We start from the raw sequence: 14,295 nt of genomic DNA on the forward strand, positions 1-14,295 counted from the left end.
ACAATCATCCCCTTGTACATGACAAGTTGTTTTTCTCTTAATGCTTTCAAAATTATCTCCTTTACTTTTGATATCTTGAATATAATGTGTCTCAGTGTTTTGGGTTAATTTTGTTTAGGATCTTTTGGGCCTCCTGTATCTGGATGTACATTTTCCTTCCTAGATTTGGGAAGTTTCCAGCCAATTATGTTTTTTTAAATTGTAGAGCACTGTGCAAGTGGTAGGGGTTATGACACAAAGGTTTTTCTGCCTTTACTACTGGTTTTGGTGTGGCTAGATTTACACACTAAATCTAAGCCCTTCTACTAGTTTTCGGATTTTTTACAATGGGAATTGATCCATTTGTTCCTGTTTAATTGATGTTTCCATGAAAGAAAGGAGAGTGCAGTGTTTTCTATTCTGCCATCTTGCTGATGTCACCAGAGTTTTTTCACTTTTTAAAGATATCCCTTTTAATTGGTAATCACTGATTAGAAGAATTAATAAAAGTCCTCAAATGGGATGAAGCAGGAGACAAGGTAAAAAGAGTAGGAGAAATAATACCAAAACAGTTTCAAGAAAGGCAGGTGTAGGTGAAGAAATTTTCACTGGACTAGATCTAGTGTCAACAATTTTGGATGAGTCACAACTCAGTTTTAGATTATTTAGTCAACCTGTTATATCTGTCATAATCTTGGTTTCTTCAAGATTATGGGTTTGAAAAATTTTTCACATGTAACATAATGTGCTTATAAAGGTAAAGTATTCTATTTTATTATTTCCAAGAACATTTTTGTTATTTTCTTCTTTGTTTCTTTGTTGCCCCAGGAATACAGAAATCTGTGAGAATTACCTACCTATTATTAACTATTCCATATCTCTTGGTGGTATAAATTAAGCTTAGTGAAATTTAAAATAAAACCGAAAGTCAGAAGTCTGATATTCTTCTAGTTTATTTATTAGAATCGCAATGATTATTGAAAAAAACATAAACTATTTTTAACTTTGGTTTCCAGTTAGAATTCCAGGCATTAATTATTTGTATATGTTTTTAAAATTTCTTTTAATTTTTAATTTTAATTTTTTAACTTCTATTTTAAGTTCAGAGATACAAGTGCAGATTTGTTACATAGGTAAACTTGTGTAATGGGGATTTGTTGTGCAGATTATTTTATCACCCAAGTATTAAGCTAGTACCCATTAGTTATGTTTCCTGATCTTCTCCCTCCTCCCACCCTTCAGCCTCCAAAAAGGTCCCAGTGTATGTTGTTCCCCTCTATGTCTCCATGTATTCACATCATTTAGCTCACACATATAAGTAAGAACATGAAATATTTGGTTTTCTGTTCTTGCATTAGTTTGCTAAGAATAATGGCCTCAAGCTCCACCCATGTCCCTGCAAAAGATAAGATCTCATTATTTTTTATGGCTGCATAGTATTCTGTGGCCTATACGTACCACATTTTCTTTATTCACACACATGTATCTTCATAATAAAATGATTTATATTCCTTTGAGTGTATACCCAGAAATGAGATTGCTGGGTAGAATGCTATTTCTGCCCTTAGGTCTTTGAGGAATTGTCACACTGTCTGTCTTCCTCAATAGCTGAACTAATTTCTCTCTCACCAACAGTGTATAAGAATTCCTTTTCCTCCACAACCTCGCCAGCATCTGTTATTTTTTTGACTTTTTAACAATCACCATTCTGACTGGTGTGAGATGGTATCTCATTGTGGTTTTTATTTGCATTTTTCTAATGATCAGTATGTTGAGCTTTTTAAAAATATGATTGTTGGCCACATGTATATCTTCTTTTGAGAAGTGTCTGTTCATGTCCTTTGCCTACTTTTTGTGAGATTGTTTTTTCTTGTAAATTTGTTTAATTTTCTTATAGATGCTGCATGTTGGACCGTTGTACATAATTTACAAAAATTTTCTCTTATCCCCTAGGTTGTCTGTTTACTCTGTTGCTGGTTTCTTTTGCTGTGCAGAAGTCCTTTGGTTTAGTTATATTCCATTGGTCAATTTTTGCTTTTGTTGCAATGCTTTTGGCGTCTTCCTCATGACATATTTGCTTGTCTGTGTCCTGGATGGTACTGCCTAGGTTGTTTCCCAGTATTTTTATAGTTTTGGGTCTTACAGTTAAGTTTTTAATTGATACTGATTTAATTTTTGTATATGGTGTAAGGAAGGGGTCCAGTTTCAGTCTCCTGTATATGGCTAGTCAGTTATCCCAGCACCCTTTATTGAATAGGGAATCCTTTCCCCAATGCCTGTTTTTGTTAGGTTTACTGAAGATAAGATATTTGTAGGTGTGTGGTCTTACTTCTGGGTTCTCTGTTCTGTTCCATTTGTCTGTGTATGTGTTTTTGTATCAGTATTATGCTGTTTTGGATAATGTAGACCTGTAGTATAGTTTGAATTTGGGTAGGGTGATGCCTCCAGCTTTGTTCTTTTTGCTTAAGATTGCCTTGGCTATTCAGGCTTTTTTTGTTGTTGTTCCATATGGATTTTTAGTGTTTTCCAGTCCTATGAAGAATGTCAGTGGGAGTTTAATAGGAATAGCACTGAATCTGTAAATTGCTTTAGGCAGTATGGACATTTTAATAGTATTGATTCTTCCTATCCATGAGCATGAAATGTTTTTTCATTTGTTTCTATCACTGATTTCTTTGAGCAGTAGTTTCTAGTTCTCCTTGCAGAGATCTTTTACTACAATAGTTAGCTGCATTTCTTGATATTTCATTCTTTTTGTGGCACATGTGAATAGGCTTGACTGTTTTTGTTGTATAGGAATGCTAACAATTTTTGCACATTAATTTTATATCCTCATACTTTGCTGAATTTGTTTATCAAGTTAAGAAGCTTTTGAACTGAGACTATGTGGTTTTCTCAAAGTAGTATTATGCCATCTGCAAACAGAGATAGTTTGACTTCCTTTCTTACTATTTGGATGGCCTGCAAGGTGCTGTGGCAGTGAGGTCTGAAGACCATCACTCCTTGGACCCCTGGATTCAGCCTCTTTCCCAAGGGTATATACAGGAGCCTAACCTCCTACTTTGCTGGAATTGCAGTTATTTTGCCAGGAAGCCCAGAAAGTTAGAGTATCTAAGGTTCCCAGGTCTCCTCATATGCCTGAGCAGCTGCTCTGCTGAGACTCCACATAACCCTGTGTGTCAGACGGAAGGCCCTGGTGGAGTGGATTCATGAGCAGATCTCCTGACCCAAGGGTTACAGAGATTTGTGGGAGGAAGCATGGTTTCCCGGGATCACACATGCGCTCACTTCTTCTCTGAGTGAGGGAAGGTTTGTTTGGCTCCATGTTACTCCTGGGTTGTTCGTCATTCTGCCTTGCTTTTCTTCATTCTCCATGGGTTGAGTTGTTTTCTTGATTAGTCCCAAGGGTAGTACCTGAATATTTCACTTGAAGATGCTGTATTTACTCATCCCTTCCATTTCTCTCCACAGGAGCCACACACCTTAGTTGCTTCTAGTTGGCCATCTTGGCCACAATAATTATTTTTAATTAATACATTTTCATAATTGAAAATTAGAAAATATTATGAAATTTTAAGTAAGGTAAGTTCTACTCGGTGTCTTCATTATTGATCTACGTTTGGGCATTCTACTTGCTATTGTGCTTCAATCAGCTACCACATTCTAATAAAAGAATCTGCTGACTTTGAAATTTTGGTTTTCCATATTACTGGCAACAAAATATGGGCATATAATACCTCACTTCTCTTCAGTTTATTCTGTTTAATATTTGTTTACAATATGTAATGATCAAATCTTATGATATACGAAAAATAACAAATAACAATTTCACTAATATATATATCATGTACGTATAGGATGATCAATATATCATCATTGTCATTACTAGTACTACTGTAGTATAACAACGTTCTGAAAACAGTGTCCTAGAATTCTTTGTATCCTACTATCCAAAAGTATATTCTTAATTTTTCCACTCTATTGTTATCTCCTCTGAAGTTCAAGAGTCCTTATGACTACCCTCTCTTTTGACACCAACTGCAAGTTTGGGAGTCTCCAGAACCACCCTACCTTCTAACACCAACTGCAAGTCTGGAGATCCCTAAAATAGCCCTCGTGTCTGATAATTTGCTAGAAGGAATCACAGAAATCAGCAAAATCATTTTACTCATGGTTATGGTTTAAGTCATTTTATTCATGGTTGTGTGAAAGGATACAAATTAAAATCAGCCAAAGGAAGTGATGCATAGAGCAGAGTCCAGGAGAGACTCAAGTGCAGAGCTTCCCATTGTCCTCTCCCAGAGGAGTTGTGTGAAGAGCACTTACTTCCAGCAATGATGTGTGACAATATACATAGAGTATGGTAAACTATGGAAGCTCACCCTAGCTTTGGAATTTACAATTTTTATTGGGCCTTGGTCACATACACTTGGTTAACTGCCTGCAGCATGGCTGTGTCTAGTATCTGGCCCCATCAGTGTTCAAGCTGATACAACATGGCCCAAGCCATTCCACCATGAATCAAATTTTATGGCATGGACTATTTGACATAGCCCAAAGACCCCAGGTAAATAATGTTATTTTTATTAGGCAGGACATTCCAAGGCCTAAGAGATTACCACCTAGAGCCAAGGACAAAGGCCACCTGTCTCTTTGAGCATGGTTAATTCTTTAGCGCACCTTTCCCAAGTCCAGCCTACCATCACTTTGCTTCTAGATTACTTCAAAAAGTTAAATGTCTTCCTGTTTCCCTCTTATATTCCATAAAGTCCATTTTCTACCAAGAAGCCAAAACGATAAAATGTGACAGTTCCTTTTCTTATTTAAAAGGATGTCATACAAAGTAGCAGACATGTAGAATGAACAAGTCTAGAGAGCGAATGAACAAGTCTGGAGAGTTAATGTGTAACATGAAGCCTATAGGTGATGAATTGTATATGGCAAAAATGTACTCTTTACTGGTATTCTATTGAGAGAGGAATGAGTTGACTAATATTTATTAAGCAACTTATGATTTTGAATTAGTAAAAAAATGCCATAATTTTTTATTATACTAAGAATAAAATCGAAACTCTTTTCCATGGCCCACAAATTGGCTGTGATCATTCAGAGTGAACCTGTGTAAAGGTCGCACTTACCTGAAATAGTCTTGTCCCATGATCCTCAGGTGTCTTGTAACACATTCATTCTGTCCTTTCTCCTGTTTCTCTAAACTTTCAAGCTATTCTAGGTTCAAAGGCTTTGCATTTTTGATCCTCTACTCTTGGAAACACTTTTCCTTTGTTCCTTCAATGATTAACTCTTTTTCATCAACTAGATCTTAGCTTGAATGTCACCTCCTCATAGAAGTTTTCCTCTCATTCTATCTATGGTAGTTTTCTTCTTCTAGTCATTGTTGGTCATATTACCATCTTCTATTATTCTCATAACATTCATCATCAAATGATACTGTTTTGTTTACTTTCTTTATATCTGTCTCTGTCCATTAGAATTAAGTATACCTAAGGAAGCAGTTTGTGTTTTTCTTTAGTATGGAGAACAGTGGCTGGCATCCAGCATTCACTCAGAAAACAGTAGTTAAAAGCATGGCTGGCTGACTGGTTCTTGTCCAATCATTAGTTTCTTGGTGTTGATCTGGTTTCCTTCAACTCTACATGGCATTGCATAACATCGGTGTTCTGAACCACATTCTATATTTGAATTACCTTTGAGTGGCACATTTGATTTTGTAGTGTCATGTTACATTTGACAAAATTGTGAAGGCTATACTCACACTCATTCATATAAGTAGAAATCTTCATATTTCACTTTCACTAAATACATGAAATCTAAATATCTTCAGTGGCAATTAAAGGCTACTAAAGAGTTCAAACACTGGAATAAGGAATTACTGCTACAAAGAGAGGTGTTAATATTTATTTTTTTCAAGTGCAGTGGTGGTTCCTTAATAAAAATTTTTGAATTTATTAAGAACTTGTTTTGGTTTGGCTTTTATATATCCTGGGATACTGTCTGCTTAGCTGCAGACACAGATACATATTCTCTCAGTATATTTAAAGTGACATCTTTGATAGCTGCCACAGGGTCACTCAAAGCAGAACAGAAGAGTGCCTTATGCTACAGCTTGGTCCCTTGCTGAAAAATTTCATAGCAGGCATGCTTCTCAGCAAATGTCTGGATGTGCAAATTAGAATGTGGTCTACTTTTTATGACAGTTGTAACACATACCATCTGTCTTTATAAGGTTTTTTTTTTCCTTCATTAACAGCCAGTCAATTGTATGTAATAAATTCTCCCTGCAAATATTATTCATCAGCAGTACTTCAGTGGAGTTTAGATCAACAGGTAAAGAGCTCACTTTTAAAAATATAAATGGAATTTAAAAGGAATTGTGACTTTCTAGAACATAATTGTCAGAATATATTTTATGGTTTATCATTGGTCTTGCGGATTCTAAAAGCAAACTATACTCATTTTGATAATTCAACTATTGTAGTTTTATAAAATATTGACCCTCACTAAGTACTAATTTAAAATATATAGAGGAAGGTGGTTTGTATATATTTTTGTCAATCATTTCTGTCATTGTTTAGAGTCTGTAAGTAAATTTAGATATTAGTTAAAATTCACTGTATGTTTTATTTGCAGTATTTTTCAAAAACTTATTTTTTTCTCTGAGGATCATAATGAAGAATTGTTAACTTAAAAAATAATGTGTTCCCTTACCTATATTGACTTCAAGCTAATGACCTACAAATCAACAATCTCACTCTTGCTATTTTACTTGCATTCTAGCCATATTTTTACAACAAAACTACAAGACATTGAAAATTAAATTACCCCCTCTCACACCATATTTTCCAAATAATATTTATTTTCTTTTTCTTAAAACTGACTCTTCTACACAGTCTTCTTATTTCTTCAAGCAGTTTTATTATTGTTTCAGTCTCCTGAGCTTAAAAATAGACTTCTGTTTTCCCCTTTATTTTTGCCCCTTTTCCCATAGCAAAGAGGTCCAACTAGATCTTCTCCACAGTGTCTTAGGTTTGTGTGCCTTCCTTGCCGATCTTTTGTTGCCCATTGCAATAAAGACCCAGATTACCTCATAAAAGTCCTATGTTGCTTTCCCAGTTTATTACTTGAATAAACATCACATTGCATTGAGCAGACATAACATTACTCCCTTCCTCAAACATCTATCATTTAACCTGATCCCATTTATCTTTAGCTAGCTTTAGTACTTTTTCTATTTTTTTTTTTTTCTTTTAACCATAGCTCACTACAGCTTCAAACTCTGTGGCTGAAGTGATCTTCCCAACACAGCCTCCTGAGTACCTGGGACTACATATGTGCACCACCATGCCCAGCTAATTAAAAAAATAATTATAGAGTAGGGTCTCGGTATTTTGCCTGGCCCAATCTTGATTTCCTGGCTTCAAACAATCTTCCTGCCTCAGCCTCTCAAAGTGCTGGGATTGCAAATGTGAGCCACCATGCCTGGCCTCGTATTTATTTTTAGTATAAACTCTCCACCTCAGCTTCATTTGAGATCCTTACTATTATCTCTTCCCCTCTGTCTTTGTATAACTACCTCACTGCTTGGGGCTCTAGTCTTGATCTAAATGTCAATTTGCTCTGGACTTCCACAGTTTTATCCTTGAAAGTTTGTGTTCCAAGAAACCCTTCAGTTCTGGGCAAATGGACTTAGTCGTTCTCCCCACCTACTTCTCTAATTTAATAAACAGATTTTTATAAATTAGATCTACTATGTTGTAGGCACTTTGCTAAATGCTAGGAATATCTGACTGAATAAAAGATATTCTCTGTTCTCCAGTAGTTTAGAATCCATAGGGGAGATATGCAATTACAATATGATACAATGCATTGCAATATAGTAGGTTCAAGGGCACCTAGCTAGCCATGGAATTTAGAAAAGGATTCCTAGTAGAAAGAATGCAGGAGAATGGATAGAAGCCAGGTGTAGTGTGGAGTTATTTTTGGACGGGATAATTTCTGGTTATGTGAAAAGTTTATACAAGGGCTAGAAGATTAAATGAAATGTTTATTCTAGAACTTCAAGTAGTTTTGTCTGTTTGCAGTGTATTCGAAGAGGATGGAAATAAAGGAGTGGTGAAAGATGTGTTCCAAAAAGATGTCATGTTAGAAAGACAGACAGTAATTGCCTGGCCATGAGATTTGGAATTTACATAGGGACAAATCGCAATCCTTTGCTAAGTTGTGAGTAGAGCAGTAACATAATGAGATTTAGAAAGGTCAGTTTGCACAACATGGATTAGTAATAGTGAAGCAGTAAATAATAAGACAGGAAGATGAAAGAACTAGGAAGCTATTATAGTATTTATTCTCAGAGCTAACCTTTTTTCAGATATTCTGCCATTTGAAATATTCCCCCAATATCTTCACTGCAATTTCCCCAAATTTACCTATTGGACAAGTCTTGTAAAGTCATACTTTCTCCAGTCATTTTCTTACTCTTCTCGCCCTCATTGATCTCTTGCTTTTGTGATTGTTCTATCAATGACCATCATCTTTTCATTTAACAATTACCCTCTAATTTCTCTTACAAAGTATTCTAGTCTCCCAGAGTTGCCAATTATTTGAAGACACAGATTATCTTTTACTCTCCTTAGTCAAGACTATTCACACAAAGAATGGTTTCAAAAAAAAAAAACCCAAACCTTAAACTTGGGCGTTTTAAAAATTATATTTCAAATGTTCAGTGCAAAAATATTAAGGCCATTCATTCACGAAGCTTGTTTTACATTATATATTATTTCAAATATTGTGGTGCCTCAATTTTAATTAGTAAAGTTCCTATGAAGAGAAAGTGACACTTCAAAAATAATTGGCTGCTTAACTATAGCTTCCTACTTCCAGCTAGTACTTTCTCTCCTAAAGTTCCAATAATAGAAAAGGTAGATGATATCTTCAGATTGGAAACTGAACATATGCCTTCCTCCTCCTACTTGTAAAACATGTACATACTTTCTCTTCTGTCTCCTCTTTGAAACTCTCTCTTTCCTATGAATGGAATGGAATGTTGTGACTGGAAAGAAAAGTACTTGTGTAAATTAGAGAGACTGTGCTGCCTGTGACAGGATTTGACCAGCCTTTACCTGCTCTATCATTCATTCAACAACTGTCTGATGCCAGGGAGCTCTCTAAGCAAGTTCAAATTCATATGTTCATATTCATATGTTCACTTTTATTATTCTAAGTATGTATAATAACATCTACATAGCAGGATTGTAGTGAAAGCCAAAATTGGACCACATAGTTGGTACCCCCATGTGTAACTAGCTATAGTAATAATGATTATGATTAGCCTGCATTATGAAAACTAGATTCATTTGGAAAAGTTGAAGATTATGACTTTTCAGGTTGTCCTTCTATCTTTATTCAAGAGGGGCAACAATCGTCAATGGACTATCACCAGGATTTTGGAGAAAAGTGCAGTGTGGAATTTAAAGGGATTTAAAACTCTTTCAGTTCCCTTTCTGAACCATTTCCTCTTGTTCTTATCTGTTTCACGTATACTCAGTGTTTTCATGTTGCTCTTTGACTAAGTTCATCTCCTCTTTGATAAATGTATTGTTTTATTCCCTAAATTTATTTCTCCCACTTCTACCTAAATTGGAATTCTTTTTTCCTATTGCTGCATAGCAATATACAATAGCAAGATAAGAAATAATTACCATAAAGAGTAAATAGAAATGTCTTTCTCTTTTTTGTAAGGAAAATACGTATTTTGAAAGTGCAACTTGATAATGTATATGAATTGCTAATTGCTATATAAGTTCTAGAAGAGAAGTGTCCTAGAGTTGTTAAATCTGTTTTTATTACTCTTTTTCATATATTCCAGTTGACTTATGTCCCTATTATTAAAATAAATTTTTCAGCCTATAACAGTAATTTTTGTATGCTTTATGCATGATTTAAACATTTTCTTCTTGATTCAAATAACATGTTTCATAATGTTTAATTTTTTTAATAACAGGAAGTGTTTTTATTGTTTCTCTACTTCATTATAAAAATTCACCATGGTGGTCTTTTTTCATATTTCCTTGAACAGATTCCTCTTTACTTGAATTCTAAGAATTTGTTTTTTTATGTAGTTCACAGTTTACCTGTTTAACTCTTAAATTTATGAAGTATACCTGTTAGGTACAGTTTTTCTTTTCATGTGGTTAGAAATTTTTTAATGATCTGTTATCTTTTTTTAAATGTAAAGGGGGGAAAACAGTGAAGGGTCAGAAATTTCCACAGCTTAGAATTTCAGACTTTAGAATACTATTATGAATTATGGTAAAATATGTTTCTTCTTTTTCACACAATCATACTTTAACAAGGTGAATACAATGACATATTTCCAAAGACTGTTTCTTTTTTCACAGGTGATCAAGTAGTCTGGACTGGTTACTATGGCTTAGTGTATAACCTGGTGAAAATGTCATGGGAACTTCAAGGAGATGAAGAACAGAATGGACTTAGAAACATGATATGGCAAACATTGCAGAAAACAAAGGATTATGAGGAAGATGTACGAATCCAAAATGCAATCAATATAGCTCAGGTAAGGTAAAACACTGGGCAATAAATATGTACGTCTATCATCAGGAAGCATGGTTGTCATTTGTCTCAACGGTAAAAAAAAATTCTACATTCAGTGAGTTATTAGCGACTCACAGCTGATAATATTTTTAAAACTTAACACTGATCTATTTTTGATGGAAGGTAAGAGGCTTGAGCTCTAGATGGTAGTGTAAAGGCCTCCAAAAGTCTGTAATAGAATAAGAATTAAATTCATTTAACACATCTAGGGAAAAGTACGCCTCAGCAAGGGTGATTCCACCATAGAACTCTAACTTGCTGGGAAATTCTGATAGACATGTTAGGTACACTAGATTGAAGTAACATTAAGTCATGATTCTTTTTCTCTTTTCTTGGTGAAGACATTTAGAAAGTAATGGAAGTTTTAAGGAGAATAAACAATCCTCTAATTTGAGGACTATATTAGGATGGGCTGTGAAAGAGCTGTGCAAGGGAACTTTCACTACCTCATACCAAGGGGTGCCAAAAGAGGCAGGCTGTGGGTAAGGTTCAAATAGGAGGGGCAAGGGGCTTTTTATGATGTTAGGAATCCAGAGACCTATTCTTTCACTTGAGCAGTTCCTCCCTTGTTTAGTTCAGTGCGCAGAAATACCAGGAAGAAGGCTGAACACACTGATATCATGACACTGGACTAGAGAAAGGGTAAAGGTGGCCCTAACCTCAGTGATTTCAACACAGATAGGAAATGAATAGGTAAAAGTAAAAAAACGTAAAAAGTAAAAAGCCACTGGCTCCAAGATTCTTCCCTCTTTTCTCAACCTGTTTGACTACTGTATTTTTTTAGAGGCTTGTTGAATGGCTTTGATCAAAATGCTGATAGTGATATGGACAATAAAGTCCAAGCTGAGGTGGTCTCAGATGAAGATAAGGAATTTGATGGGAACTGAAGTAAAGGTCACTCTTGCTATGCAACAAGACTGGCAGCATTTTGCCCTTGCTCTAGAAAGTGGAACTTTGAACTTAAGAGGGATAATTTAGGGTATCTGGTAGAAGAAATTTCTAAGTGACAAAATGTTCAAGAGAAATCAAAGCATAAGTTTGAAAAATTTGCAGCCTGACAATGCAGTAAATAAGAAAAACACATTTTGGGAGGGAAGAAATTTAAGCCTACAGCAGAAATTTGCATAAGTAACAAGGAGCTAGATGCCAGTGACCAAGACAAAGGGGAAAATGTCTCCAGGGCATATCAGAGACATTCCCCACAGCCCCTCCCATCACAGTCTTGGAAGCCTAGGAGGGGAAAATGGGCTAGGTGCAGGACCCACTTGTTTGGTGCCCTGGATCCCAGCCACTCTAGCCATGGGTAAAAGAGGCCAAGGTACAGCTCAGGATGTGGCTTCAGAGTGTACAAGCCCCAAGCCTTGGCAGCTTTCACATGGTGTTGGTCTTGTGCATGTGCAGAAAACAAGAATTGAGGTTTGAGAACCTCTGCCTGGATTTCAGAGGATGTATGGAAATGCCTGATGTCCAGATTCAAGTTTGCTGCAAGGGCAGAACCCTCATGGAGAGCCTCTACACGGGCAGTGTGAAAGGAAAATGTAGGGCTGGAGGCCCGGCACAGAGTTTCCACTGGGGCATTGCCTAGTGGAGCTGTGAGAAGACAGTCACTGTCCTCCAGACCCCAGAATGGTAGATCCACCAACAGCTTGCATTCAATGCCAGCCCATGAAAGCAGCCAAGAATAGGGATGTCCCCTGCAAAGCCACAGGGGCACAGCTGCCCAAGACTGTAGGAGCCCACGTCTTGAATCAGCATGACCTGGATGTGAGACATGGAGTCAAAAGAGATAATTTCCGAACTTCAAGGTTTATTGATTGTCCTGTTAGATTTTAAACTTGCATGGGGCCTATGGCCCCTTTGTTTTGGTCAATTTCTCCCATTTGGAATGGGTATATTTACCCAGTGCCTGTATCCTTCTTGTATCTAGGAAGTAACTAACTTGCTTTTGATTTTATAGGCTCATAGGTGGAAGAAACTTGCCTTGTTTTAGATGAGACTTTGGACTTGTAGAGATCAAGTGGCCACCTATTCTCATTGCCTGAAGAGAAAATACCAAGCGAATTTTTTGCCACCTATTTTGGAAACATAAAGCCATTAGTGAAATCCCTAAACCATATCTACTCCATCAATGTTGTAAACTATTTTAAAGTTTGCTGTCTCATAGTTACATGAAGATTGGTAGCTTGCCTCAGTTAATGCTAGAATGAGATAAAACCTTGCGGGACTGTTGGAAGGGTATGATTGTGTTTTGAAATGTGAGGACATGAGATTTGGAGGGGCCAGGGGTGGAATGATATGGTTTGGCTCTGTCCCCAGCCAAATCTCATCTTGAATTTTATCTACCATAATCCCCACATGTCCAGGGAGGAACATAGTAGGAGGTAATTGAATCATGGGTATTTTTTATCTATGTTGTTCTTGTTATAGTGAATAAGCTTCACAAGATCTGATGGTTTTATAAAGGCCAGTTCCCCTTCACATGCTTTTTATCCTGGCAACATGTAAGCCGTGCCTTTACTCCTTTTTTGCCTTCTGCCATGATTGTGAGGCCTCTGCAGCTTTGTGGAACTGTGAGCCCATTAAACTTCTATTTCTTTATAAATTACCCAGTCTCAGGTATTTCAGAACAGTATGAAAATAGGCTAATACATACTGTAAATATTAGGAAGAAATTAATCTATTTGTAAGCACTAGCCATTGTTTTGTGTGCTGGCAATACAGTTTTAAACAAGCAGATAAATATTATTTTAAATATAATTTAAAGTTTGGATCAAGGAGACTGACAATAAACTTGCAAATTAATGAATTAAGAGAAAATATCAAATAGTGCTATCTATACTGCTGTTGCTGGGTTTTGGGGTGCAGGAGAGTGCTCAGCTCCCCTGAGAGGTTGTTTTTCCAGGCTTTTGGTCTCTCACCCAAGAATGGGAGAGGAACCACGTTGGGTGCACTCATAAGAAAATATTAGACCCCAAAGAGTTTTTTGTTTGTTTGTTTGTTTTCAGAAAAGTGATTTATTTAGGCAGAAAAAGAGAAAAAGGAAAGAGAAGATGAGAGAGAGAGAGAGAAAGCTTCCACCAAGAGTGTGGAAGTGGACCCAAGTAAGGAATCTAGGAGGGGAAAAGCAGCTTCCAAGAGAGTGGAAGGGGAACCCCAGAGGGGGAAATCTGCCTGGATGAGAGAGACAGGGACTTTTAACGTGGGAAGAATTCCCACCTTCTCCATGTCCCCTGGCTGATGAAAAGAGTTCCTTTAAACTTCTGCCGGAATTATTGACTTTGATTATTTTCCCGTGCCCAAGAAAATTTAAACAAAGACCATTAAGTCTCCCAGATGGAGAGAGGGGAGGGGGGCATTGGCAAGTTCTTGTCCTTGAAACTACGCCCTCTTGTGGACCCGGAAAGAGAATACATTCCCTCAACTACGAAGAAAACAAAATAGGGAAAAGCTATTAGAATAGGATCAGCAAGAGTAGGGAGTGGATGCTTCAGCAGGAGTGGTCAGAGATGGGTTTCCAATCAGGCATTATTTGAAACAAAAACTAAATAATGAGAAGGAAATACCTATAAAAATATACTCTGGTAAAGAGTTTATGCATACAAAAATGTATTCTGCAAAGACTCTAAGAGAATTAGTTGGTGTGTTAAGAGAGCAAAAAGACCAATGTGTGCTGTCCTCTGGTAA

At 36.5% G+C, this 14,295-nt stretch overlaps 1 protein-coding gene across 4 annotated transcripts in view; it reads left to right on the top strand.

Moving 5' to 3' along the window:
- TMEM232 (transmembrane protein 232) overlaps positions 1 to 14,295 on the top strand; it is a 342,108-nt gene that overhangs the window by 149,726 nt on the left and 178,087 nt on the right. For all 4 annotated transcript variants that reach the window (XM_074382794.1, XM_074382800.1, XM_074382803.1 and 1 more), the window contains one exon: positions 10,395 to 10,573. In XM_074382794.1, coding sequence (XP_074238895.1) covers positions 10,395 to 10,573 — 179 coding nt within the window. The remainder of the gene's footprint in view (positions 1 to 10,394; positions 10,574 to 14,295) is intronic.

Source organism: Saimiri boliviensis, chromosome 1, assembly GCF_048565385.1.
Source record: "Saimiri boliviensis isolate mSaiBol1 chromosome 1, mSaiBol1.pri, whole genome shotgun sequence".
In the NCBI taxonomy this organism is placed as follows: Eukaryota; Metazoa; Chordata; class Mammalia; order Primates; family Cebidae; genus Saimiri; species Saimiri boliviensis.